Source organism: Pituophis catenifer, unplaced genomic scaffold, assembly GCF_029215685.1.
Source record: "Pituophis catenifer annectens isolate HBS135680 unplaced genomic scaffold, rPitCat1.0.hap2 SCAF_1, whole genome shotgun sequence".
Lineage (NCBI taxonomy): Eukaryota > Metazoa > Chordata > Lepidosauria > Squamata > Colubridae > Pituophis > Pituophis catenifer.
In genome coordinates this window covers 118089388-118113848 of record NW_027256881.1, presented here as the reverse complement: position 1 = coordinate 118113848, position 24461 = coordinate 118089388, and the positions used below count along the sequence as shown (strand labels likewise).

The following is a 24461-nucleotide window of genomic DNA, read 5'->3' as shown; positions in this document are numbered from 1 at the left end:
CTGCTACTTGGTTTTTCTTAATAAACCATAATCACAGAATAATAGATTTAGACCAATAATATGAACATCTACACAATTCTTAAATCGTAAAACATTTTTGAAAAATATCTCTATACTGAGAAAATTCATTTTCATTTCTTAATGTTTCAAAATGGGTTTTCCATAAAACGCTACTGTAACTTCATACAGAAAGACTTAAAAAAACTATTCAAGTTTAGTTAAAGAGAGTAATTAATAGTGCAATGTTAATTTACATGTAAACATGAGATAATCACATATGGATATTTCAGTACATATAGTCTCTACTAATCTTATATTCATTTTCTGAATGTTAAGCATCTCTTCACATTACCATTTGATATCATGCAAATGTATCAGATATCAAGAAGCTGATGAAATTCCATCAAGTTTCTGAAGAACCTTTTATTCAGAAGAATGAAAATTAAAATACATACTGAGTCAAAATTTGATTTTATCAATCAAATTACAAATAGGAACTAAACATACACAATCTAGAAGAAAAACTTTAATAGCATACTCTCTGCTCACAAGGCAGTGACCCTGGAAAAAGTGCTTGCCTCATTCTGGGAGGGATACAGATTCAATTCCATGATCTTCCTCCTGTGGCACAACTTCAGTGTCCTTCCTTGTTTCTAAGATCCAATGGAGGCAAAGGCTGCTTCAACGGACTGTGTATTCCTCTCCCCAGTATAAATGCCAGACTGTAGCTGGTCATCCTTCACAACAGCCCACGACATCTGGTTGGTAGAGAACTTAGCAGCCCACTCCCCTGAACTGCTAATAACAATGATGCCACCTAAGCCTCCAACTCTGGTTTTCATACAATCTAGAGCAGCATCAGCAGCCTCTCCTGGTGTTTTCCCTGAAAAATCAGAATATGAAAAATGCCTTAATTTTAAAAGAAAGAAATCAAAGGTTCATTTTAAATGGATAACTATTTTATATGTTTTAAACAGATAGACTATTTTGCATTCTGCCAACAACCTTTTGAGGTAAATTTTGAAGGGGGTGCTTTCAAGTCAGTTTTTGACTCCTGATGACTGCCTGGACTAATCCTTTCAGTTTTCTTGACAAAATTTTCAGAAGTGGCTTGCCATTGCCCATTTCCTAGCATTGAGATACAGTGACTGGCCCAAGATTGCCCAGCTGGCTTTGTGCTTAAGTGGGAATAGAACGTATACTCTCCCAGTTTCTAACTGGTGCCTGAACTTCTATACCAGGTGTGTCAAACTCTCAGTCTGCGGGCTGGATGCATCATGCGCTGGCCACGCCCATGCCCGGTTAAGCGAAGGGGGAAAAAGTAATGATACATCACATGACGTCGCCATCATGACATGAGTTTGACACCCCTGCTCTACACCAAGCTGGCTCTCTGAGGTAACAAAGAGTCATGAACAAAACAAACGTCTGAAAAGAAGCATATCCAAAAAACTATGCCATTATTTCTATGAACATAAGGGCTCTTTAGGCTTGTTGCTTTCAAAACAGAGGGGGGAAAAGCTTTCCAATTCAGGTGGATTCATTTTCTTTTGAAAGTGAAGAGTGCTTCAAAGGCGATTGTGATCTGACAGCTGTTCATCACAAAGGACGCAGGGATGAAAATTTCCATTGAGTCTCCTCAAGTAGTTCATTGTTTGAACTACTGAATGTTTTAGTTTTAATCAGTAGAAAGCTTCCTGCCCAAATTATACAGAAATTATTGTTAAAGTCTCTTCAAACTCTCTAAAACAGACAAGATTATAGCCTACCAATCTACCGGTAATTCAAGGTATGTTTTGCTAGATTTGATTAATTCCTGACAATCATACACCCTGCAACATAAACAACTACAAATGAAGTCTTCTAATAACTAAAATTATTCTTCCAACTGTTTAATGACAAAAAAAACTTTTGTTACTGAAAAGAAGAGTGGATGAGTCAACCTGTGTCACAGAATACAGGTTGGCTTTTCTGGTTTTGTCTCCACTCCCTTCCAAATGTATGGTTTAATAAAGATCAGTTATTAATACTCTGGACAACTTTAAAGAACATCATTTTATCTCTGAAAAATAAGACTATTAATACTAATGCACACCTATTAAGCATGGCTATTATAATGCATGTTAACTCTGAACATTTTATTAAATTCCAAGTATACAGCAAGCCCAAAATATTCAATAAACAGTATTTTTTAAAAAAAGCAAGAAGCATTTAATCAACTGTGTAGTTAATTCAATGTCCAAAAATAAAACTCATTGTATGTGCAAAATAATTTCAATGCTATCTTTCAAGATTGTTTTTTTTCCCAATTTATAATCTTTGTTTGGAAGTAAGCCACTTGACTTAAAAATATCAAATGAATCAGGTATGAAGTATAATCCAGAGAGACGTAACCATCAGATAAAATATTTTCTTCTTCCTCCTAATAGAAATGAAACCCCAGAATGGAAACGATTCCTATGCTTATAAACTAGAGCCACTGCCTTTAAAAAGCCAAGAAGGAGGAAATGTTCACTCTACAACAGCTGCTATTGCAAACTTTAGCTATTCTGATTCTGTGAGGGAGCGATTCAGTTTTAAACTTCAGCTGAGCACATCCTCTTCACTTAGGACCCACTGAATTTTCTAGCTTTAGTTGAAAAATGCTGATTTTATTATATATTTCTCTTATAATAGTCTAAACATGAGACTAAGCCTACGCATCCATATTGTCTAAAAGCTCTTCTTTGGCTAACGAATGCTGAACCAATATTGTCAATTAAAGCACCTTGAAGTGTGATTTAACCTGGAAACACTTCTTAGCTGTCTCACTGTTGCAGTTAGGACCAGTTTATCTTTTCTATGTTATTATATCAGGCCTGTTATATACATGTACACATCCATGCAAGCCAGAATCATGCTGAGAATGCCATATTAACAGCTACCAGATTTCAGGTTATAAATCTTATGGCTGTTTTAAGACAGATTCTGGAATGTTTCTTTACCCACATATTACTCCGACATTTTTTTGTTTTATATCATTTTTTTAAAGATGCTAAAAATGTATCCCACTCTTTCACATTATTTATGTCAGGCCTCGGCAAAAAGCTAGCCCACCTGTGCTGCTTTAGAAAAAAAAACTAAGCAGGGTCAGACCTGGCTAATCCTAGGCCAGGAAATCCCAGGGCTAAGAATTCAGAAGTTCAAAAACAGGGACAACCTTTTCTACATATCTAAGAAGGTGTTGCTGTGCAGTCATTGGGAATCAAGCATGACTGTGGAAGGCTTTGTGTTTTCCTGATATTGTACAACTCTATCTTGAAAGTTTTCCAACAGAAGTTCCTTCACTGCTTTTGTAAGATTGCAGAAACATGCTGTATCAGCCTATTTTCAGGGTTACATTCAATTTCATGCCAATAGGCTTTCATTCACCCTGCTGATTTTTTCCTTCCTCATCATCCCTGAAGCTCCCTATCTACCCAAGAGATAGGGAGTCACTCCTAAGAGCAGATTTGAAAGGAAAGAATTTGCTCTGCTGGCTGATGCTGTTCTGGATGGATACCACTGGGCTTCAGTACAATTGCTACTACGAAAGCAGTGGTTTTCATATGGATTTCCTTTTTTTTTTTTTACTAATTGAAACAGTACTCCAGTCCTCAAGATAGAAATATTGTAGAAGGAATTATTTTTTTCATAAGTGAAGATGTCTTAAGGAACTCATCGAATGTCCTTTAATTCCTTCTTTAATAATTAAAAACTGGAACAATTTGCCAGTATTGTTAGGTAATTCAAAGAACATTCTAGACACAAAAGTGGCTAACATTAAAAACAGCTATTGCAGTATATGCTGATAAAATATGCCATATAGTAATTATAAATGCCCTATACTAAGATTTATTGATATTGTACAGCAATATGGTGTGTTGTCAGGTTATTCAGTAGAAGCAACTCTCATAGACTTCTGATAGGCTCCATTAAATCTATGGAAATTTATTTTATTGGGTATCTTAAATATCTGGAAATAATTATTTGAAGAAAATGATTTTCATTTGTAGATGAAAATATATTAGATTGTTTGTATCTGATTAGTGTTTATGACAGTAGCAAAGATCAAAAAATCAATGAGTAGACCAGTCTCTTGGAATCTCTCCAGGTAAGATCAAGATAGGAAATCATCCATACATGCTGCATATAGATGACTATTACTTGTGAGGACACTGTAGGACAGTGGTTTGCTGTCAAGTTTGAATGCTGGGAAATGATGGGATCAGACGTAACTGAAGGAGACTTTTGAAGACTGGAATCAGAAAATAATAGCTATAATATCAACAGTTCAGTAATGATGTCTGTTAATGATGTCTGCTTCTATGGATCAACTATGTTCAAAGTACTGTATCTTATTGAAAAAATGTCAGATATAGAAGAAATTTTAGCTGACAAGATAGAGATGGTATCAAAAGTGGATTTACAACTGACAGACCAAGAGAATGACTTAGAAAAGGTTGTTACATGGGATCTTTAAAAAAAAACCTTTAAAATTTTAAAAAAGAAATACAAATGAAAAATTAAGAGAGTAACCTGGATAATTTTTTTCCTATTGGAATTAGAAAAGAGACTTGTTAAAGCCTTGAAGAACTCTGTGCAATGGGACAAAGAAGAAATGGAGAGAAATCAAATCCTACCGCAATATTTGACTGAACTACAGATTAAGAAGTAAAAGGAAGGAATATAAAATTGGTTGATCAAGTTTAAGCAAGATATGTTGTTACTTTTGATAACCTTTTATGGACTTTCTGAAGTTTCTGAACATGACTGAAAAGATGCTTTATGGATTTGTCCATAAGAGATGGGATATGAGATAAAGTGATAATTGTTTCCATCAATTAGAGGGGGTGAAGAATCACTGTTTATATTTGTTGTGATGAAGGTTGGAAGTCACTTCAATATATTCTTTCTTTTCTTTTTTCTTGTACTTTTTACTCTTTTCTATTATTTTTTCTTGCAGATTAGATGCAATACTGCTTCAGTATTAGATTTTACTATTATAATCAACATTAGTTTGTATATAGATATAGAAATATATAAAAGTAGAGCAATCCTATGAACCTATGGGGTATATGTTGCAAAAAATAAATATTAATTCCTACTCTTACTTAAATAGATTGATTATTAAAAAGTATAGAAAGACGAGACCCTTGTCAGCTCTACATAGTCGACCTGAACTAAGTAACATAGAACAGGACTACTTTTATTGAAACTGCTATAGTAACAGAATCTTGTAAGTCTGAATGTGCTCCCCCCTCCCTTACTTTATATTTGTGTGAATTAAAAAGAGGCTTGTCTGAGACATTTTCTCAAATTACTTTCTTGACCTAGGCCCCCCTTATTTGATCATTGCCTTGGTAGAAGCTCTTCCTCCGGTCTTTAAGGGCCATTCCCTATAACTCTATACTCCTTTTTTTTTTTAATCTAATCTGCAGTTTGTGATGATTTTATGATCGTAGGTAGGTGGTCTTAGAAATCAGTCATAAAACAAACACACACACAGACTTTCATGCTTTTTAACTTTATCACAGGGCATATGTTTTAACTTGTTTCTTTGTATGTAATTTAACTGACCAAGTTTTAGCGCTGACATTCATAAATATGTAAATATGATTTTGGGGAAGGATAGTATGATTTTAAATGTGAATACAAGTTTGAATTATATTTTTAAATTTTGAATTTATATTTATTATTGTGTTTCTCCAAAAAGACGACCCACCTTGAAAAGAAGCCCTATCACGTTTTTGAGTGCATGAGATCAAATTAAGCCTCTTACAAAATTAGCCCTAATTAAGACCTCGCCCACCCCAGAGTTCAGGGAGTGGGGTGAGGTACATAGGTAAAAAATAAGCTAGGGTGGAGATGGGGGGGTGGAGCTGCCCTACTTTCTAGGCCTCGTACACCCCAACACTTGCCTCACCTTCTTCTGCGGCTACTTGCTGCCACTTGCATGCATTGCCCTTTCGCCTTCAGATGCCTGCCAGCATCTGTTATCTACAGCCAATAACAGCTCTAGATCGGTCCGGAGCTCTATTATCGGCTGTAGAGGGGCTTTCCAGAAGGCATCTGCAGCTGATAACGGAGCTCTGGATCAATCTGGAGCTCTGTTATCGGCTGCAGATCAGTGGTGGGTTGCCCCTGGTTCGGACTGGTTTGCAAGAACCGGTAGTAAAACTGGCGGGAGGCCCCGCCCACTGCCCTGGATGTTTTCATCGGTGATCTGTGCATGCGCAGAAGCAAGGCGTGCGAGCGAAGCGAGCATGCGTGCGGATCACGTTGCAAACCGGTAGTAAAGGTAAGTAGAACCCACCCCTGCTGCAGATGCCTTCCAGCAGGCATCTGAAAGCAAAACAGAGGCCGGGGTGATGCGTATGAGTGGTGGCAAGCAGACGCAGAAGAAATGGGCCAGCAACAGGCTCCTGCTGGGCGGGGCCATCGGTGCCACCATTGCAAGGTGAGTCTATAATTAGAACCCTACAAAAAGAAGGCCCTGTTTTTTCAGGGGTCAAAAGAAAATAAGACCCGGCCTTCTTTTTGGAGAAACAGTAACATATGAAGATGATGTTGGATAACCATTTGTCTGAAGTGGTGTAGGGTTTCCTGCCTAAGCAGGGGGTTGGACTAGAAGACCTCCAAGGTCCCTTCCAACTCTGTTATTCTATTCTATTCTGTCTTAAACATGGAATGTCATGAAATTGATTGTCCTTTCACAAGAAAAGACAGCATTACCCTAGATTGGCAGTCTTAGACTATGTGTTCATTCTCTGCTTCTAAACAGAATCTCTATCGACACAATGGAAAGATTGACCAATATTATTCTGTGTGGTCAAGATTTACTGCTGCATTTAATAACTGAGCTGATGCTTTGAAAAGGCTATTATTCATATGTGCCTGTTTTCTGTATTTACTTTTTTTTCTGCATTCCTTTCTCCCTTTTTATTAAAGCAATTTTTAAAGAAAATTTGACTTTCCAGTCTCTCCTACAGTCCTGAACTTTCCTAGTGGTCTCCAATCAAGCCTCAGCCAAAATCAGCTAAATAACGTCACCTACAGTATAAGGAATATAAAACATACATGATTTATTTTAAATTCCTATCTAGCCATTAAGCTTCCTTTGCGACTCTGAGCCATTCTCAGCCTAATCTGTTACACAAGATCATAGCAAAGATAAAGTTGGAGGAACAAGTGCCAGATATTATGACTTGAGCATCTGAGAGAGAAATGTTTTAATCTAATCCTCCCAAAGAGACAGAAGCAACCTTTTCTCTATCCCATAACTAAAAAGCTAAACCAGGAGGCCCTTGAGGCAGCAAACTCTTATTTAAAACACAATTGTTATCTGCTCCCAATGCAGACAACCTTTCATGTGAGGGGAAATGATGTTCCAAATTAATGTAGTTAAACATTTGTTGTCAAGTTACATAAAATAGAGATCAAGTGTCCCTTAGTAAGATAGCCAGGCTATCAAGGGCTTTGGAGACAATATATCTACCAACATTGTTTTGCAACTCAACGTTTTCTGTGAAACTATTTGAAGTTCTTGAGTAACACAAATTAGCAACAGAATCACACTTTTCCCTGTAATTAACTATATTCAGAAAAAAGATTGGATTAATGTGTGTCCAGACTGTAATAGAAGTCAAGAGTTTAGATAACCCAAAAGATAAAGTTTTCCATGGTCAACCATAATTAGATTATGTTATGGTCAGCAACAGGATGAATATCCTGTTGCTAGCTGTTTATCATAGCACTCTTCCACATCAATACCCAGATCAGAGCATTTTTAATGAATTTATTATATTTAAACAGAAGTCAGAGGAAAAAATGGTATTTATAACAGATATAAAAGGCTTCAGCATTGAGTAACCCAAACCCTTCAATAGTTATAAGCATATTGTTGCTGAATGTGAAAATATGACATGAACATTTTGCAGTCATGCTTTTTTTACTTACGACCAACACTTCATTGCATGCAACTTTTTTTTTAAAAAAATAGAATTATTCCAGTACATATTGGTAGAATGTCACTTTAGGATGATTTTGACTGAGATCAACACAAATATAACTAAAAAGAGAAAATGCTGTTGTTTGGAGATGATCCCTGAGGCCAGTTGTCATTAGCTTAGTAACATCCAAATATATTTCAATTCCTATAATTCCCCATCCAGGATGGTTTCATGGAGAACACTAGCTTGGAGAAAACTAACTTAAAATATTAAATTGTTTTATTTTCTCTTTGCCAATCCCATCGATTATATAAATATAAAGTGTAAGGAGCCTCGTGTTAGATATATTGATAAAGCCAGTAGGTGTTCAAGGCAACAAATAAAATTCATGTAAAAACAGAATCATTCAATGTTGTCAAAACAAAACAAAACAAAAAATGAAGGAGCTGGAATATTTCTTGCAGTAAAACCATAAACTGGTATAGGACCACTAATAAGGCCACTAATGATGGCTGCGGACAGCGGAAAACTTCATAGGCCCTTTGCTCTGAATGGCAAATTAGAGCTCCAAACATTTACATGGTTAAGAAGAGCAGATGCTAGAACAAGGGTGTCAAAGTCACATCGTCATGTCGTTGTCACGTGACATATCGGGACTTTTTCCCCCTTCGCTAAACTGAGGGTGGGTGTGGCCAGCATGTGACATATCCAGCCCGCAGGCCGTGAGTTTGACACCCCTGTGCTACAACAAACCTTTGAATTTATATCAGATTGCATTTATGTGTATTAGCTCCTAAATCAGTATTTGTTGCATGTGCTTCAAGTGCTTCCCACATGATGCATCCTCAAAACTGAAATAACCAATGACACTGTTCACCAACTCAATGTGTGCAATACTACTGCTTCATGCTTTATATAATGTAAAACTTCTGAAACATCAGGATATACCTTGCTCCATATAGTAAAGAGTAAGTCTTGCCAGGATCACTTTCATAATGCTCTCTCCATGGCCAGTGGTGGAGGTGGCACCAACGCTATTATCTGCATAACCACCACTTCCTGGGAAAGGTAAAAGCAGTTTAGTAACCCACATCTCCAATCAATATCCATGTATTACACGGTGCAGGCCAGGGATAATATCAACTATATTTTGGAGTTTTATTAACAATGAAGGGCTCAGGTGGAATGCAATTGCCTCAACTTTCACGAAACTATATAGAGAAAGTAAAGGGTGGAAAGGAACACCCTCAATGCTTCCTCAGAAAAGAATGCCTACTAGACTGTTTCCATGGGAAAAGCATGTTCAGAGAACATATTTTAGTATCTGAAGAAACATTCTCAAAATATTTCACACTTTCCACTCCAACTTATCTTGATATATGGTGCTTCCTAAAAGCTATGAAATCATCTCATCTTAAGAAAACATGCCATTCAATAAAAATAGCTTTGTTTGAACTGCAAGCCAAACAGTTACTTGCTGGTTCCACTTCAGTACTTTCCATTCTCCCTGTTCAGATTTAAAAGGATCTGGTTCTATACGGAGCAGGGATGGCCTCCGGAAGACCTACGAGCCCTTATTATCTCTGGAATGCAGTCACTGAGCATTATGAAACTATTATTGATTGTGTGCATTTTATGAGAAAGAGAAGACATGTCTATGGTATTGTTCTTCCCCTACCTATGCATGCTGTATCACCAACGCGGCCAAGCCGTTTGTTAGTAAGTCCTCCTGTTGATGTTGCACAAGCTACATTTCCTGCACTGTCGATAGCAACGGCTCCAACTGTTCCAAGGTCTCTGCCAAAAATAGCATTTCAGACAATTAGCTGCAGATCTCAAAGCATTTGACAAACAAACGCAGCGTCTGTTAGCATAGGTAGCTATTTTTCAAGTATGAAATGACAACAGGCTGTCTTCAGACTCAAGCCATGAGTCTCCATGCAGGTTCATTTAGAGGACTTACTAAAGCAACACAGCCAGGTTAATGCACTATATGGGGATTATACTTAAGCTGCCACAGACTTTAATTGATGTAAAATTATTAGAATCACAGATTTCTGTTCAGATTAAAGTTTTTCCTCTTCTTTCCCACAAATGCCCTTTTTTTTTTTTTTTTTACTTTGACAGCTTGGACAAATAGAATCTTTCTCGTGGACTACTATCATTCTCATTTACTTGCAATTGCTTTGGGCTGCTACAGCTACTGAATCCCACAAATTGCAATTCTAAAATCAATGAAAAGTCAGTGTTTTTAACAACAAAATCCATCCAGATCAGATCAAAGACCTATGTAAATGACTGGTCTCAAGCTCAAATCATTACAAAAGCTGCAAGGTGGGTTAATTAGGCCAAAGGCTACAGCACTGAGGTCTTTTCATATATTGATAGAACTGTCTCTTAAAATCTTCTGATGTGCATCAAAAAGAATGCAGCACACAATTGTACTACACCTCTCCCATTCTCTCAGTACCTTTCTAGTGCTACTGTTGCTTAATTAACACGCGTGCAACAAGGCTGCCTGTATCTTTCTGAAAAGCAGCCTTTATGTGAACTGAGATCTGTGGAGAGCATAGTACAAGCAGAACCTGCTTGCTCTCTCTTGTTCAACAAGATGCTGAAGGTGGTGTGAAGCAATGGCATATATTCACAATAGTGAATTTCAGCAGCCATAATCGTGGCTGTGTTGTTTTGTTAACACTGGAGTTTGGCATGTAGCTGCAAAGAGATCAGCTACAATAGGAAAAGCATTATCCCACCCCATTCCTTTCACAGCTGGTTTCAGGTTTGCAGATCCCACCATCGTTCTTCTATGCAAGGCTTCCCTTCCAGCTTGAGGTGTCCTGGGAGGGTGAGGGAACATGGCCATCGCAGCTAGGGTCAAGGCCAAAACTTGATCCTCTTGCCACTCATTGCTGAGTTTACCAATTTAGAATATGATACACCCAGATAGGGAAGGGCATCTGCACTTAGCTTTGCACTGAGGTGCCTTCACAGCTAAGACTGTTTCTCATTCTAATTGCCACACACCTCCTGAGTAAGACTTTAGAGGGAAAAACACAGCTCCATGCCCGAGTTGGGCTGTGATAGTGCAACAATGTCCCAGTGCAGAGCTGGTATCCAGTCTGTCCTGCCAGGTACAGAGCCACAGTTTTCATTCTAAACCTGTACCAAAGACATGCTACAACAATGGATGGGGCAGCCATCTCTCAGCCTGCATCACCAAAGCCATAAATCTGAGTCTTTTCTACATCAGCCAAAGAACATTGGCATACTTCTTCATTACACTTCTGCCTGTCACTCTCATGCTATGAGGCGTGAACCAGCTTCTTGTTTCCCCAGACCACAGCCACAAAAGTTGAAAGGAGGGCAGGAGAAACTGCTTGCGGCAGCTTCCAGAAGCTCACATTCAGAAGAATACGCCCTCGAAATTTGGGGAAGAGATTATGTGGGTTTATTGCTCTCTTTAATTTAACTTTCTTCATTAAAGCAGACAAAACACCAATACCAATAGTTACTTTTGACATTCTTGAGGGTTCCAGTCAGCCTCAAGGTTTTTCTTCCACCTCTCCAACGACCTCTCTGTGATTAATTTTTCTCCAGGAACCTCAGGAATTCCCATGGCCTTAGCAAAGGCAGAGGCCCCTTGGTCAGTCAGCAACATGTGGTCCGTCTGAAGGAAAGACGAGAGAAGCAGCCCCTCAAATTGCTACACAAATCAGTTTCAATCCATGTACATACAACCACAGATAAAAAGAAGGGCATTTCAGCAGTGTCCTATATTTCTCAAAACACTTATTTAATGTTGTTTGCTGAATACTTACTGTAAATGCTACAGCACAAAGAAGGGCTGCACATTTCAATACATCCATTCATTTCTGCCTTCAATTAAAGAAGAATTCCTGAACTTGAATAAAAATGCTATCAGAAATTGAAGAAGTGTCGATTTTGATTTCTTTATTTAATTATTTATTTAACCAGGCTCAAGGTTGACTCAGCCTTCCATCCTTTATAAGGTAGGTAAACTGAGGACCCAGTTTGTGGGGGCAATAAGCTGACTTTGTATAAATATACAAAAGGATGAAGGCTATTGCTTAGCGCATTGTGAGCCGCCCTGAGTCTCCGGAGAAGGGCGGCATATAAATCAAATTAAAAAAAAAAAATTACAGGGATAGAATCACTCATCTACTTTAAAGGGAGGTATGAAAGAGATGGAGGTTGTTTTTGTAATAGTGGTTTTTAAAAAAAAAAAAAAAAATCCAGAAGAAAATCTCTAGAGAAGAGCTGAACTACTTGTCAGGGGAAAAGATTCTGTCCTCTGTAGCTTTATGTTCACTTCTAAGGTATGTTCAGCCCAAGAAACTGCAAATTTTTATACAGGTGTGAAGCAGAATGTTTTGAATCAGAACTGTTTTCTTTTAGCCATGCAAAAATTGGGACTTTCCTGAACATCTATTGCAAGATGCTCCTGTCTTTTACACTGCCTTCAAGCTGAAGGCAAGGTTCATAAAGAGATACATCATTTGTGCCACTTTTCTTCAAATACTCCAGTTGTATCCCAATTTTATTATGTCACACTCTACCTAGTAACTTGTTCACCACATATGCCAATTGTTTCTTTTGTTAAGGAAAGTATTGGCAATGATACTATGAACTGTGTGTGTGTGTGCGTAGGCACAGTTGAGTACTGACTCCTTTGTACATGCATTATCATGGCAAATTCCCTGGGATTAAGGAAATATATATATTTTTTTTATTGAGATCACTTTGAGCAAAGAAAACTTGTGAACCCCCAACAACAGGCAACAGAGATTGCCAGGTGCTAGAGTCCCATCCTGGGAGCCATAAATCATCTTATGTAAAGCAGAAGGATAATAAAGACAATTTATTCTTATGAGTCTAGAATGTTCCACACCTATAGGGAAAAAAATGGCTTATGCACTCCTGCCCTCTTCTGCTTTTGATTTCAAAACAAACTCAACTGATATTCATGTCAAAGAAAGTCACTTTATGTTTAATGGGCCTAATTTTCAGATAGCATAGATAAGATTGCTATGTTAGGGGAAATATTACAATACAATAATTAATATTCTTAGAGACTAGAGGTTCAAACAAAAATAATTTTGGGATAAAGCAATATATTTCTTAGTCAACTGAAGGCATATGTGGCACTTCATTGTTTTTAAATGAATTGTTAGAAGCATTTCAAAAAGATCCTAAGATTTGGGTAGCATATTGCTATCAATATGTAGAATGTGTTAATTTTAGTTGAATTCATGCTCCCAATTCAAAAATACATAGCTTTACACACATACACAATTGAGAGACAGCAATAAGACCTGTATTATATTTTTAATTATAAAAGTAAATCATTGAAAATATATGAAAATGTAGGAAACTTTGCATATGTTCCATCTTCAGCTTACTTAATGAGCATGAAATTTCATTTAATTCCCACCATGTGTGTATGTGTGTGTATCTGCCAGATACAGTATTCCTGAAACTCACTAAAGAATTGGGCATTGCAGAGGATACAATGTTCCATGAGGCATGTAACTGAATGTGACTACAACCAAGAATACGGAAAATGTTTTCTTGTATTCCATTGGGATCTTGGTTTTATGGCTATTAAATATTACCATACTTTTCAGAGCATAAGACGCACTTTTTTCTCCCCTAAAAGAGGGTGGAAACGTTGGTGTGTCTTATACACAGAATTCAGCCATTTTTGGCCTCCTGAAGCCCCGCCCCGCGCATCTCGTTTTTGCAAAAAATGGGCCCGCATGTGCAGAGGCTTTGGGAGGCATGGAGTTTTCCTGTGGGTGGAGAGGGCAAAAATGCCATTTTTCACAAAAACGGCAAAAAACGGATTCGTTTTTCACAAAAACGGGACACACAGAGCAGGGGTGAAATGTAAAATTTGTTACTACCGGTTCTGTGGGCGTGGCTTGGTGGGGGGGGTGGGCGTGGCCAACTTTTTTTTTTTTAACTTTTCAAAGCATTTTTTCTAATGCTTTGAAAAGCCTCTGCTGATCAGGCAACTCAGCTGGGATCATCAGAGACTTTTCAAAACATTTTTTTTACCACCTCTTCGGCCAAGAGGTTGAGGAAAAAAATGCTTTGAAAAGCCTCTGATGATCCCAGCTGAGCCACGCAATCATCAGAGGCTTTTTTTTTTTTTACTTTTAAAAGCATTTTTTCGTCGGAAGAGGTTGTAGAAAAAATGCTTTTAAAAGTTTTTTTTAAAAAAGTCTCTGATGATCGTGCAGCTCAGCTAGGCATGAGGGGGGGCGCAGGGATTTTTGCTACCGGTTCTCCGAACCACCCGCCACCATCGCTACCGGATCGGGCGATCCGGTCCAAACCAGGAGCATTTCACCTCTGACACAGAGAGTTTGGGAGGCCTGCAGAGTGCTCTGGGGGGCCGGGGAGGGCAAAAACATTTTTTTCCTGCTTATCTCTTCGAAATCTTGGTGCATCTTATACATCGGTGTGTCTTATAGTCCGAAAAATACGGTACTTAAAACTAGATATGAAAAATGCTGTATGTTTTTTTAGTTATATTCTACCTTTTCCAGATTTCCTCAAAACTTAGCATGAATTTATATTTACTTATTAGGCATACATCAGGAGTTACAAATTCATATTATAGTAATTGCAACTTCTGTTTAGTACAGAGCTTGGAAAACTTTTGGTCTTGTTTTTATCATACAGCAGAGGATCTACAGAATGTTCAGGTTTTTTTCTTTTTTTAGTGAGTTAACACTGAACAAAATACAAGTTTATTTGGGGATTGTAATGTAATATCCATATTTGTACAATATCTTCTGTACATCCCTCCCTCCCGCCAGAATGAATATGAATTGTCTCCAAACATGTTAGATTTTTCAGTGCAAGTCATGAAAACATCTTATAGGAGCCTCTATATTTTGGTAGATTTTCAGGAGCTATCATTTTAATACGGTAGATCTATCCTGAGGAATTAACAATCTTATGAAACTGCCTGACTTTAATGAATAGGATCTCAAAGGACTGCTTAACAAGATAGTCTCAAGAACGTTGCTTGTCCAAATCCTTTTTAGTCAGTAGAGGGAGCTAATATGGTGCCATGATAGGATATGGAGCCTTGATCATTTTAGAAACATATACAGTACAGCAGAACAACACTCTGAAAGAACCAAGCAGAATTTGTAACAAAGATTTTAATAACATGATTACCATTTTGACATTTTTAAAAGGAATGCCACATTTCAATTTTTCTTGTTAGAAAGCTTAAAATTTTTACTAAAATAAAATTTTACAAAGAAATGCGAAAAAAGCATATCCTTCCAATAATTGTTAGGTATCCTGGCTGTTCTGACACTGCTTATCTCCAGTGGCTGCTTAAGGACTAACAGTCCATTACTAAAGCGCAGGTGGCTAGATTCTGACCAGCAGCACTGAGGATTCGTCGGAAACACATGTCTAACCCACCATAGCTATTTTATACAATAAATGTGGCAAACCCTTTGCACTTATTCTTTTCCCTTTTAGTATTAAACTGACTACAGGCCTCAGAGTTTATGGACTGTAATTTTAGCATAGTAGACCATGTGTAATTGACAGATGGGATTTCATCATAGATTTTATCTGTTATTTATTATTTTATTCTAGAATTTTTAATTGTATATTTACTGAGTATTTATATTTGTTCTGGTCTCTGGTCTATGACTGTAATTGAATTAAATTGAATTATTACTACCGTAAGATAAAATAAATCTTCCTACATTAACATACAATAGTAATATGCTTTTATATGTGGGACACTGAATGTATCAACAGCACAGAACATTCGTTCTGGTTTTGAACCTCCAAATCTACCAACATTTCTCCTTTGTGCATCTACTGTTTTGACTTCACAAACACTAACCCTTGGAGAATGAATTCATTAAGGAAAAAGGAGTATGCTATAAGTATAGTCTAGGAGTCTCTGGGGACAACAAAAAACATCACTTCCTGTCCAACCAGGAGTTGGGAAATTGGCCGTTTCAGGCCTCCAAGGGGGTGGGAAAGGCTGTTGTCATCCTCCCCAGATGCATAGAGAGGATCTGGAGCCAGGTGAGAAAGAAAAACAGGCCTTCCCCACCCTCCCACCCAGGCCCTTTGGAGGCAGGAAACAGCCTGTTTCCCTACTTCTGGTGGGTCCAGAAGGCCCGAAAATCAGCTGGCCGGTGCGCACATGCACAGAGCTGAGCTGGTGTGCCCACCAGAGGTGGGTTTCAGCAGGTTCTGACCAGTTCTAGAGAACCGGTAACAGAAATTTTGAGTAGTTCGGAGAACCGGTAGTAAATATTCTGATTGGCTCCGCCCCTTCTATTCTCTGCCTCCCAAGCCCCAGCTGATCAGGAGGAAATGGGGATTTTGCAGTAACCTTCCCCTAGAGTGGGGAGGAAATGGGGATTTTGCAATAACCTTCCCCTGGAGTGGGGAGGAAATGGGGATTTTGCAGTAACCTTCCCCTGGAGTGGGGTGGGAATGGAGATTTTACAGTATCCTTCCCCTGCCACGCCCACCAAGCCATGCCCACCAAGCCATGCCACGCCCACCAAGCCACGCCCACAGAACCGGTAGTAAAAAATTTTGAAACCCACAACTGGTGCCCACTGATATGGCTACGTGTGCCACCTGTGGTACGCATGCCATAGGTTCGCCATCACGGTGTTAGAGGCTAAGATACATGCGTTATACAAAAGTGAAATTCCAAATATTTTAAGTTCAGAGGCAAACTTAGCTACACTGAACATAATATTTCATGCAGGAAAGCACTGTTCCCCAGATAGCCTAGAAAATCATAGGCTAAGAATTTCAGCTGCTTGGGGCATATACTTGGGAAGTTACAGATTATAACTATAAACTATAATTTAAAGATGCTGTAATTTATCCTATTTTGTTGTTTTCTGTCTGGAGATACCCTTTAATTGCTTGTTTGAAGATACAAAAATATAAATGTTAATTGCTGGTCTGCATTTTTATAGTAGATAAACCAATAAAATTAGTAAAGGAAGTCTAATCTTAAATTTTTAGGTGATATAGGTAAAAGCAATAACCTTTGAAAAGGCATTTTGGCTCCGGAACATTCTACCATATGTGGTGGACGTGCCCCATCACAAGGAAGTATTGGTGTCAAATTAAAAAATGGTTAGAAGAAATTACAAAGCAAAAAATAGATATGAAACCTGAATTGTTTTTATTAGGAATACTGGACCTGAAAATGAATAAAAACCTTCAATACATTATATTGCACATACTTACCACAGCAAGAATCACATTTGAAAAAATTGGAAACAAAAATATATACCGTCAGACAAAACTGTAATAAGGAAAATTCTAGAATGTGCAGAGATGGATAAAATGACTATGGAGTTGAAAGAGAGAGAATTCGGACTATTATGAAATATGGAATAAAATGTACAGTTGGCTCGAAAATAGAAATCAGAACAAGAAATGTTTAACTTAATATTGATGAAACTTAAAGTAACTGAACAACATTAAATAAAGAGAGGTAAATATAAACAAATATAAATGTGTAGATAAGAACAAATGAATATTATAATGTATATATATGTTGGAGTAATGCGATTATTCTACTATTGAGTAGTAAATAGAAATGATAGAATAGAGAACTACAAAAGCAAAGTACGTAAGTTGATACGAAATGCTGTAAAATTACCATTGTTATGTAATGTTCAATACATTACGTTTTGACATGTTTTGTTTTTATATATGTGTGATTGTTTTTTGTGTTGTTTTTAAAGACAAACTGTTTAATAATTTTTTTTTTTTTAAAAAAAGAAAAGGTATTTTGGCAACTGCAGTTGAAAACACCTGGAGAACTTCAAATTAGGGAAAGGCCTTATAAGTGCATTTAAACTCCTGAAAAATACATTTAAAAGAGATTATGGTAGATTATTATGTGGTGGCTCAGTGGCTAAGACACTCAGCTTGTCGATTAAAAAGTTGGCAGTTCAGCGGTTCAAATCCCTAGTGCCGCGTAATGGGGTGAGCTCCTGTTACTTGTCCCAGCTTCTGCCAACCTAGCAGTTTGAAAGCAAATAAAAAATGCAAGTAGAAAAATAGGGACCATCTTTGGTGGGAAGGTAACAGCGTTCCATGTGCCTTTGGCGTTTAGTCATGCCAGTCACATGACCACGGAGACGTCTTTGGACAGTGCTGGCTCTTCGGCTTTGAAACAGAGATGAGCACTACCCTCTAGAGTCGTGAACGACTAGCACATATGTGCGAGGAGAACCTTTACTTTTACTTTATGCTCTCCATTAGCCACTGAGCACTTAAATACCATTACCAACCCTAAATAAAAATAGTCTGTCTGCCTTTAAGTTCATGGCCTCTTAGAGTGATTACAATTTCTTCAAACAAGCTATAAAATTTGTTTTATGCACAACATGGCAACAAGGAGGAAGAATGGATTATGCCACTACATAATACAGTGGGGTATCGTAGTTAATATTCCAAGAACAAACAAGCTCTTTGCAAGAGAGAAATATCTGAGTCTAGCCCAGGAATGGGCAGCTTGTGATCTACCAGATGTGACTGAACCTTAATTCCTAATATCATTAACTGTTCGGCTCTGCTGGATAGTATTACCAATTCTAGCATTTAGCAACATTTGGCATGTTAGAGGCTCCCTGTTACTGGCCAAGTTATATACCAGCTTTCTGTTTATTTGGAACCATTAAAAAATATAATTATCACCTGGATTGCAGCATTTCTTCCTATTATATCTTTACATTAGGCCAGAGGTCATAAAGCATCATAGTACTTCAATCAAATCCCAAAGGGAAACTGATTTTGTTGAAGATCACCTTTGGCATACCTTTTCCATTACAAGACGAGCAAGCTTTATTGGGTTAGAAATACATTTCACGGCTGATACTGCTCCTGAGGCTAGATTTTTCCCATCCATGATAATAGCATCCATTTCTACTTCGCCCTTCTCATTTAACACAGAGCCACAACCTAGGAATCAAGTAGAAAAGACATTAATATGCAAACACAAACCTAAACAATTTTAAACTATTTTAATTAATTTGTATTTTAATTACGCTTTAAATGGCAGCTTTTGCAGTATCAAAATCCTTGCAGGAGTAATTAGTGCTAATCCTAAAAGAATATATAAAAACTCTGTACATTTTCTGCTCATGTTATATCTCATTTCTCACATATCAGAATATCTCCTGCAAAGCTTGTTTTTTTTTAAAAAAAACTGAGGAATTTGTAATATATGCTTTAACAATAATATAAGCAGTAATGTCAATAAAAGTATTACTAATAAAAAAAATAGTAAAAGTAGTATTAATTAAAAAACTGTATTTTTTAATGACCAAAATTTCACTCCCATTAATTTCTTGCATCTCAAAATTCAAAACACCAAATGCCAAATCTACTTGGCACAATCCTGAAGAATAGGAATTTTATTCAAAACAAAATGAAGCTTTAGGGCTGTGGATTTTCAAGCATTAATTAGATTAGTCATTGAAAATACCTTTTGTATAAATTTCCTTGAAAACTAATTGGAGGATATATTCATTCATCCTAGCAAGAAGTTAGCAGGTAAGGAAATGAAGGGTTGTGAAAGAAAATCTCACCTTTTTAATTCTTACAATTAAGGCTATTATTAAGGGCATACAAAAGTGGAATAAAAGAAGGAAAAAAGACAGCTGCTATAAAGAACTGGGCAGTAAGAATTTCCGTCTGGAAAATTGAAATGTTACCTGCATTAAAATGTGGATCATCTTCCATTAATATCACGGCCTCTTCAACTGCATCTAATGCAGTTCCTCCTTGTTTAAGGATACTGTAACCTTTCAACGCTGCTCTGATGACACCAGAACGACTTCCATCTTCCCGCTCTTTAAAGATGCGACCAGCTCCACCATGAACAACAATAACTGGCTTCATGCTGTTGAATGTTTTTCTGGTTAAAAGAATGTGTGTGTGTGTGTGTGTGTATAAATTAAACTAGAATATGTCAGCTGTCAAAATGTTATGAGATATTGCCTATGATTCTTTAAAAAGGACTTGTTGATCCTGAAAGTTTTATCAGAGTTAAACTATTCTAACATTTCAGCAGAGAGTGCAAGAAATCTATTTCCAGGGATTTTTTTTAATGAGTGAGTGTCAAAGTCCAGTCTTATGCTCTTGAGTTCCAGTGAATTTCCTTAGTTAATAATCACAGTGTAACATTTTTAACACCCTTTTCCAGGCTCACGGTCTTCATTACTAGCTTAGAAATGCTATGCTTTTTGAAATACGTCTTCTGAAAATTTTGAAATATGTACAATATATTTGAGACATATATAATCCTAAAAACTATTGTAGCAGATACCTGTTATTTTTTTAAAAAAAAATTACATTAGTTATTTTTTCAGTTAGACTAAAAGGCCTTTAATCAATGATTCTAATAAACTACTTCATCAGTATCCTAATTACTATTCCTATTAAAATCAATAAAGCATGACGTGGACTCCATCATCCCTTTGTGTTTTATTGTATCAAACATATATGAATAATCTGTATGCCTGGCCTCCTGATTGAAACAGGAAGTGTTTCACAAATGTTTACATTTATTAATTAATATTTATAATCCTAGGGATGAATTGTGGTCTGCAATTTAGTATTCTGTGTAAACCCATTAATATGATTTAGTAGTACAAATAATCCATGATGTTATGGTTTATACTGAACTATAATTTCCGAATCCTGGTTTAGTGTCATGTGTGAAGCTAATCAATACCTTATTTTTTAATCTAGATTTATAAAATTCAAATAGTGTGAGAAATAACATTTCATGTCTATAGAAATGCATTGGTGAAAAAACTTTCACAACTTTCTAGGGCACTGATGTCAAACTCATGCCGTCACGTTGCCATCACATGATATTTCTTCCCTTCACAGTGCTGGGGTGGGCGTGGACTGCATGTGGATGCATCCAGCCCGCAGACCGCCAGTTTGACACCCCTGTTCTAGGGCATGAGCCATACATTCAAGCTTAGAAAGCTGTTTTCAACAGTTCAGTATGGCTTCCATCGATCGTATCTGTCAAGTCTTTTATTGAAAATTCTAAATATGTATCTTCAAGCTCTCCAATAGATGTAAAGATGCTTTGTAGTCATGGAGACAAACAGAATAAAGTTAGAATGATCAGCTTAAAAATGGAAATCTTCTTGTACCAAATTGTGACACAGGAGAGAACCTGAAGAATACAGACAAGAATCATCATTGGGAAGGTGTTCATTTGAGATAGGGCGAGACATACAGATTTGTTTATGAAAGGTAATTCCTATTTTAACAGCTAACTCTCACGAGAAAGCAAAGAGCAATTATGTCTTACTTTATTTGCACTTTAAACCAGTCAAATATTTACCTCACAGTTCTTTAATCTTTTGGATTTGATTTTTTTGGCATTTCATTGGGAAACTTAGCAAACTAACATTTTTTAACAATATTTTGTTATTTAGTACTGTCAGCAAGGAACATGTTACTAATATATTTCTTAGAAGAGGTGTGAAAACCTGGCTCTTCACTCAGTGCTTTGGCACGAGAGAATGAGAACCCTTACTTCATTCACTTGCCCTCTTTTATCTTTATTTTTTTAAAATGTTTCATTGATTTTATTGTAGTTTCTTTAACTGTTGTAAGCCAACCAAAGTAATTGAGAGTCAGGTAGCATATAAATTTAAGTAATAATAATAAAAAGACCTGGAAATAGAAGTTGAATGAAACTTATTGTAAAAGTATTAACTATAATAATAAGGCCTTGGGTGCAATCCCAAAACATCTGGAGCACCACATCAACACCATCAGCATTTACAAAATCACCATCACTCCATTGCCAAAGGCAGCGTTACTTGGAACAGCTTATATCCTGCCACCATATCTTTAAGACCATGAAACAACAACATCTGCCTATCCCAGGTCCTTGGGAAGGACTCGATAGGTAGATTAAAAATGCCAAATCCAGCCTGAATATCTAAATGACCATGCAACCAACCATAATAATAAACACTTCTAGTGTGCTACCTCTGTTTCTTGTGCAGCAGCTGACCAGTAAGATATCCAGAGAAATCACATTACTAAGGAACCATCATATATTACCAAGGAATGAAAATATCCTCCCAACTCAATCCTGCCAATGAAAATTGATTTTAGCAGTGATAGCCAGCCTTTGCTGAGCAATTAATAACCAACAGCTTATCAAAACTCTGTTGCATACAAAATCACATGCCACCAAGGCAGGAAGAGCACAAGTACCATACATCCTTTGGATAACTAGCTAACTTGCAAGAACAGTCAGACGAAAACACCTATCCCAAATTAGCTTGCCGAGAACAAAACCTCGATTGGATCTGAGAACTTTACTATAGATGTCCCAAAGGTGCTTTTTCAGGAGGGCAACTGGACTTTCTTCTTCTTGTTTTTTTTCTTTGAAGACTTTTCACTTCTCACCCAAGAAGCTTCTTCAGCTCTGACAGCTGAAGCTTTTCTTGGATGAGAAGTGAAACGTCTTCAAAGAAAAACAACAAGAAGAAAGTCCAATTGCCCTCCTGAAAAAGCATCTTTGGGATAACTAATGACCTGGATGACCGAGAATCTCTACAGACTTCTACTACAGATGCCACAAGATGCTTCTCCCAAACAGCCAAAAGAAGATGATCAAGAGATAAATAGCTAAAACAAATATGATTTAAGCTGTAATTGATAGTAATAATAAAATGATTATGTTGGGATTAGTATTTAAAATAAAGGTGACTATGTTGATATGAAAAGTAAAATGAAGATAATAAGATTGTAATAATGAAATGACTGTAAAATGAAGAGTGTAATGTCTGATAAGTGGGGTAAACCAAAAGAGATTAGGATTTAAAAGATTTAAGGTAGTGGGTCTTAGGATATCGCTATATAGATAGAATTTAGGGTAATAATTGTAATTAAATATTGAGTTGTGTTATTTTGAAATTAAGATTTGTGGTGATATAATAGAAAGGTAAATGTTTAGATTAAGATTATAACTGTGGAAAAAAATTCTGTTTTTGCTTTCATTTTAAAAGATGTAATGGTGGAGATTTGGGAATGAGCTTGACAAAGAGGGGTAAGCGATTGTACCTATTCATGACCGGATCAGTCCTCCGTTCTTAAAAGATGTATTTTATGTTTATGTTTTTAAAAAAATAACAAAAATGTTTTCAAAAAAAAAAAAAGATGCTTCTCCCTAAGCAGTAAGCAACGCAGGCAGGGGCTAGAAAAAGCCGTGCATCGTTCCAGAGGCAATTATGAAGCCCCTTTTCTAAGATTCTCTCCCCCCAGAATTGGGTAGGTATTTGGGATGTCTCTTTCATAAACCCTGATCGGCCAGGAACCGAGACCCGCATTTAAACAACCTGCGAAAGGCGCCCTCCTCACCCCCCCACCCCCCAAAAAAGACGCTTTAGATGGGAGTCACGAAAAGGGAGGGGAACCACTCTCATTCATTCAGCCACTCACTGCCTTGGTAAAAGCCAGATTTAACTCACAAGTTACTAGATTTCTTCAGCTGCTCCCAATGCCTCCCACTTAAACGCTTTGAGAGCGGGTGCGCGAAATGAGCAGCGAGGAAGCCAGGCTGGCGCCTCTGACAGGCACATCTGTTTCGAGAGTGAGAAGAAAGGTCGTATCGGCCAGCTCCTATCGCGGACCTTTGCCCTTAAGAAAACAGCCGCCTTCTGAGCTTTCAATGGATGTGAAGCAAAGCTACCCTCAACTCCAATGGCCGCCACTCCCTTCCAGTTAGGGCATCCGCCCCTCGCTAAAATGGCTGACTTGAAGGGCTTGCTTCAATAGGGCTGAGGCCAAATTAGCTGCCCGTTGCAAAGATGGAGGTTGCTTACTATCGCTACGCAGAGAAGCGCCTTTGGCGCCAACACGTGGTTTACTTTTCCCGGGTTTGCTGAAACAGAGGGAGCGAAGGTTGGGAGGGTGTCGACGGGGACGGGGAAGACGAAGAGAAGGAAGCAACTGAGGATAATTTAACACAAGCAACAGAGTGGATTTTCAAAGCGAGCTGTTTCAAGATTCGCAAACTTTTTTGATCAATCGGTCGTGGCAATAAGCGTCCTATTATATCAAACTAACTCATTGGTGTTTATTTCTCCTGTATTTTAATTTTCCTGTTTTTGTTTTAGAACAGTGGTTCTCAACCTGTGACAGGGGTCGCCTAAGACCATCGGAAAACACATATTTTCAATGGTTTTAGGAATAATTTTATGGTTGGGGGCAGGGCCGGATTTAGATGAAAAGAGGCCCTAGGCTATTCCACTTATGAGGCCCTTTCACCAGTGGTGGGATTCAATTTTTTTAACAACAGGTTCTGTGGGCGTAGCTTAGTTGGGGGTGTGGCTTGGCAATCATGTGACTGGGTGGGTGTGGCTAGCTGGTCACGTGACTGGGCGTGGGTAGCTT

At 37.6% G+C, this 24461-nt stretch overlaps 1 protein-coding gene across 1 annotated transcript; it reads right to left on the bottom strand.

The window, feature by feature from the left end:
- Positions 1-250: 250 nt before the first annotated feature.
- On the bottom strand, positions 251-23778 carry ASRGL1 (asparaginase and isoaspartyl peptidase 1). The gene is made up of 7 exons (XM_070954602.1): positions 23537-23778; positions 19739-19941; positions 18841-18983; positions 11486-11640; positions 9649-9767; positions 8919-9029; positions 251-883 (listed from the first exon to the last, which is right to left on the bottom strand). Exons 2-7 carry the CDS (start codon positions 19923-19925, stop codon positions 654-656), a joined length of 945 nt encoding a protein of 314 aa, XP_070810703.1. The 5' UTR covers positions 19926-19941; positions 23537-23778; the 3' UTR covers positions 251-653.
- Positions 23779-24461: the final 683 nt, after the last annotated feature.

What these genes read in the sequence shown, in the direction of transcription:
- ASRGL1 (XM_070954602.1), bottom strand. Translation starts at nt 19,925, where the DNA reads ATGAAGCCAGTTATTGTTGTTCATGGTGGAGCTGGTCGCATCTTTAAA. An exon ending in TGATCCACATTTTAATGCAG is followed by an intron (nt 18,984 to 19,738) that starts GTAACATTTCAA and finishes CTTGATTCCTAG; the next exon opens with GTTGTGGCTCTGTGTTAAAT. An exon ending in AACCCTCAAGAATGTCAAAA is followed by an intron (nt 9,768 to 11,485) that starts GTAACTATTGGT and finishes TATTTTTGGCAG; the next exon opens with AGACCTTGGAACAGTTGGAG.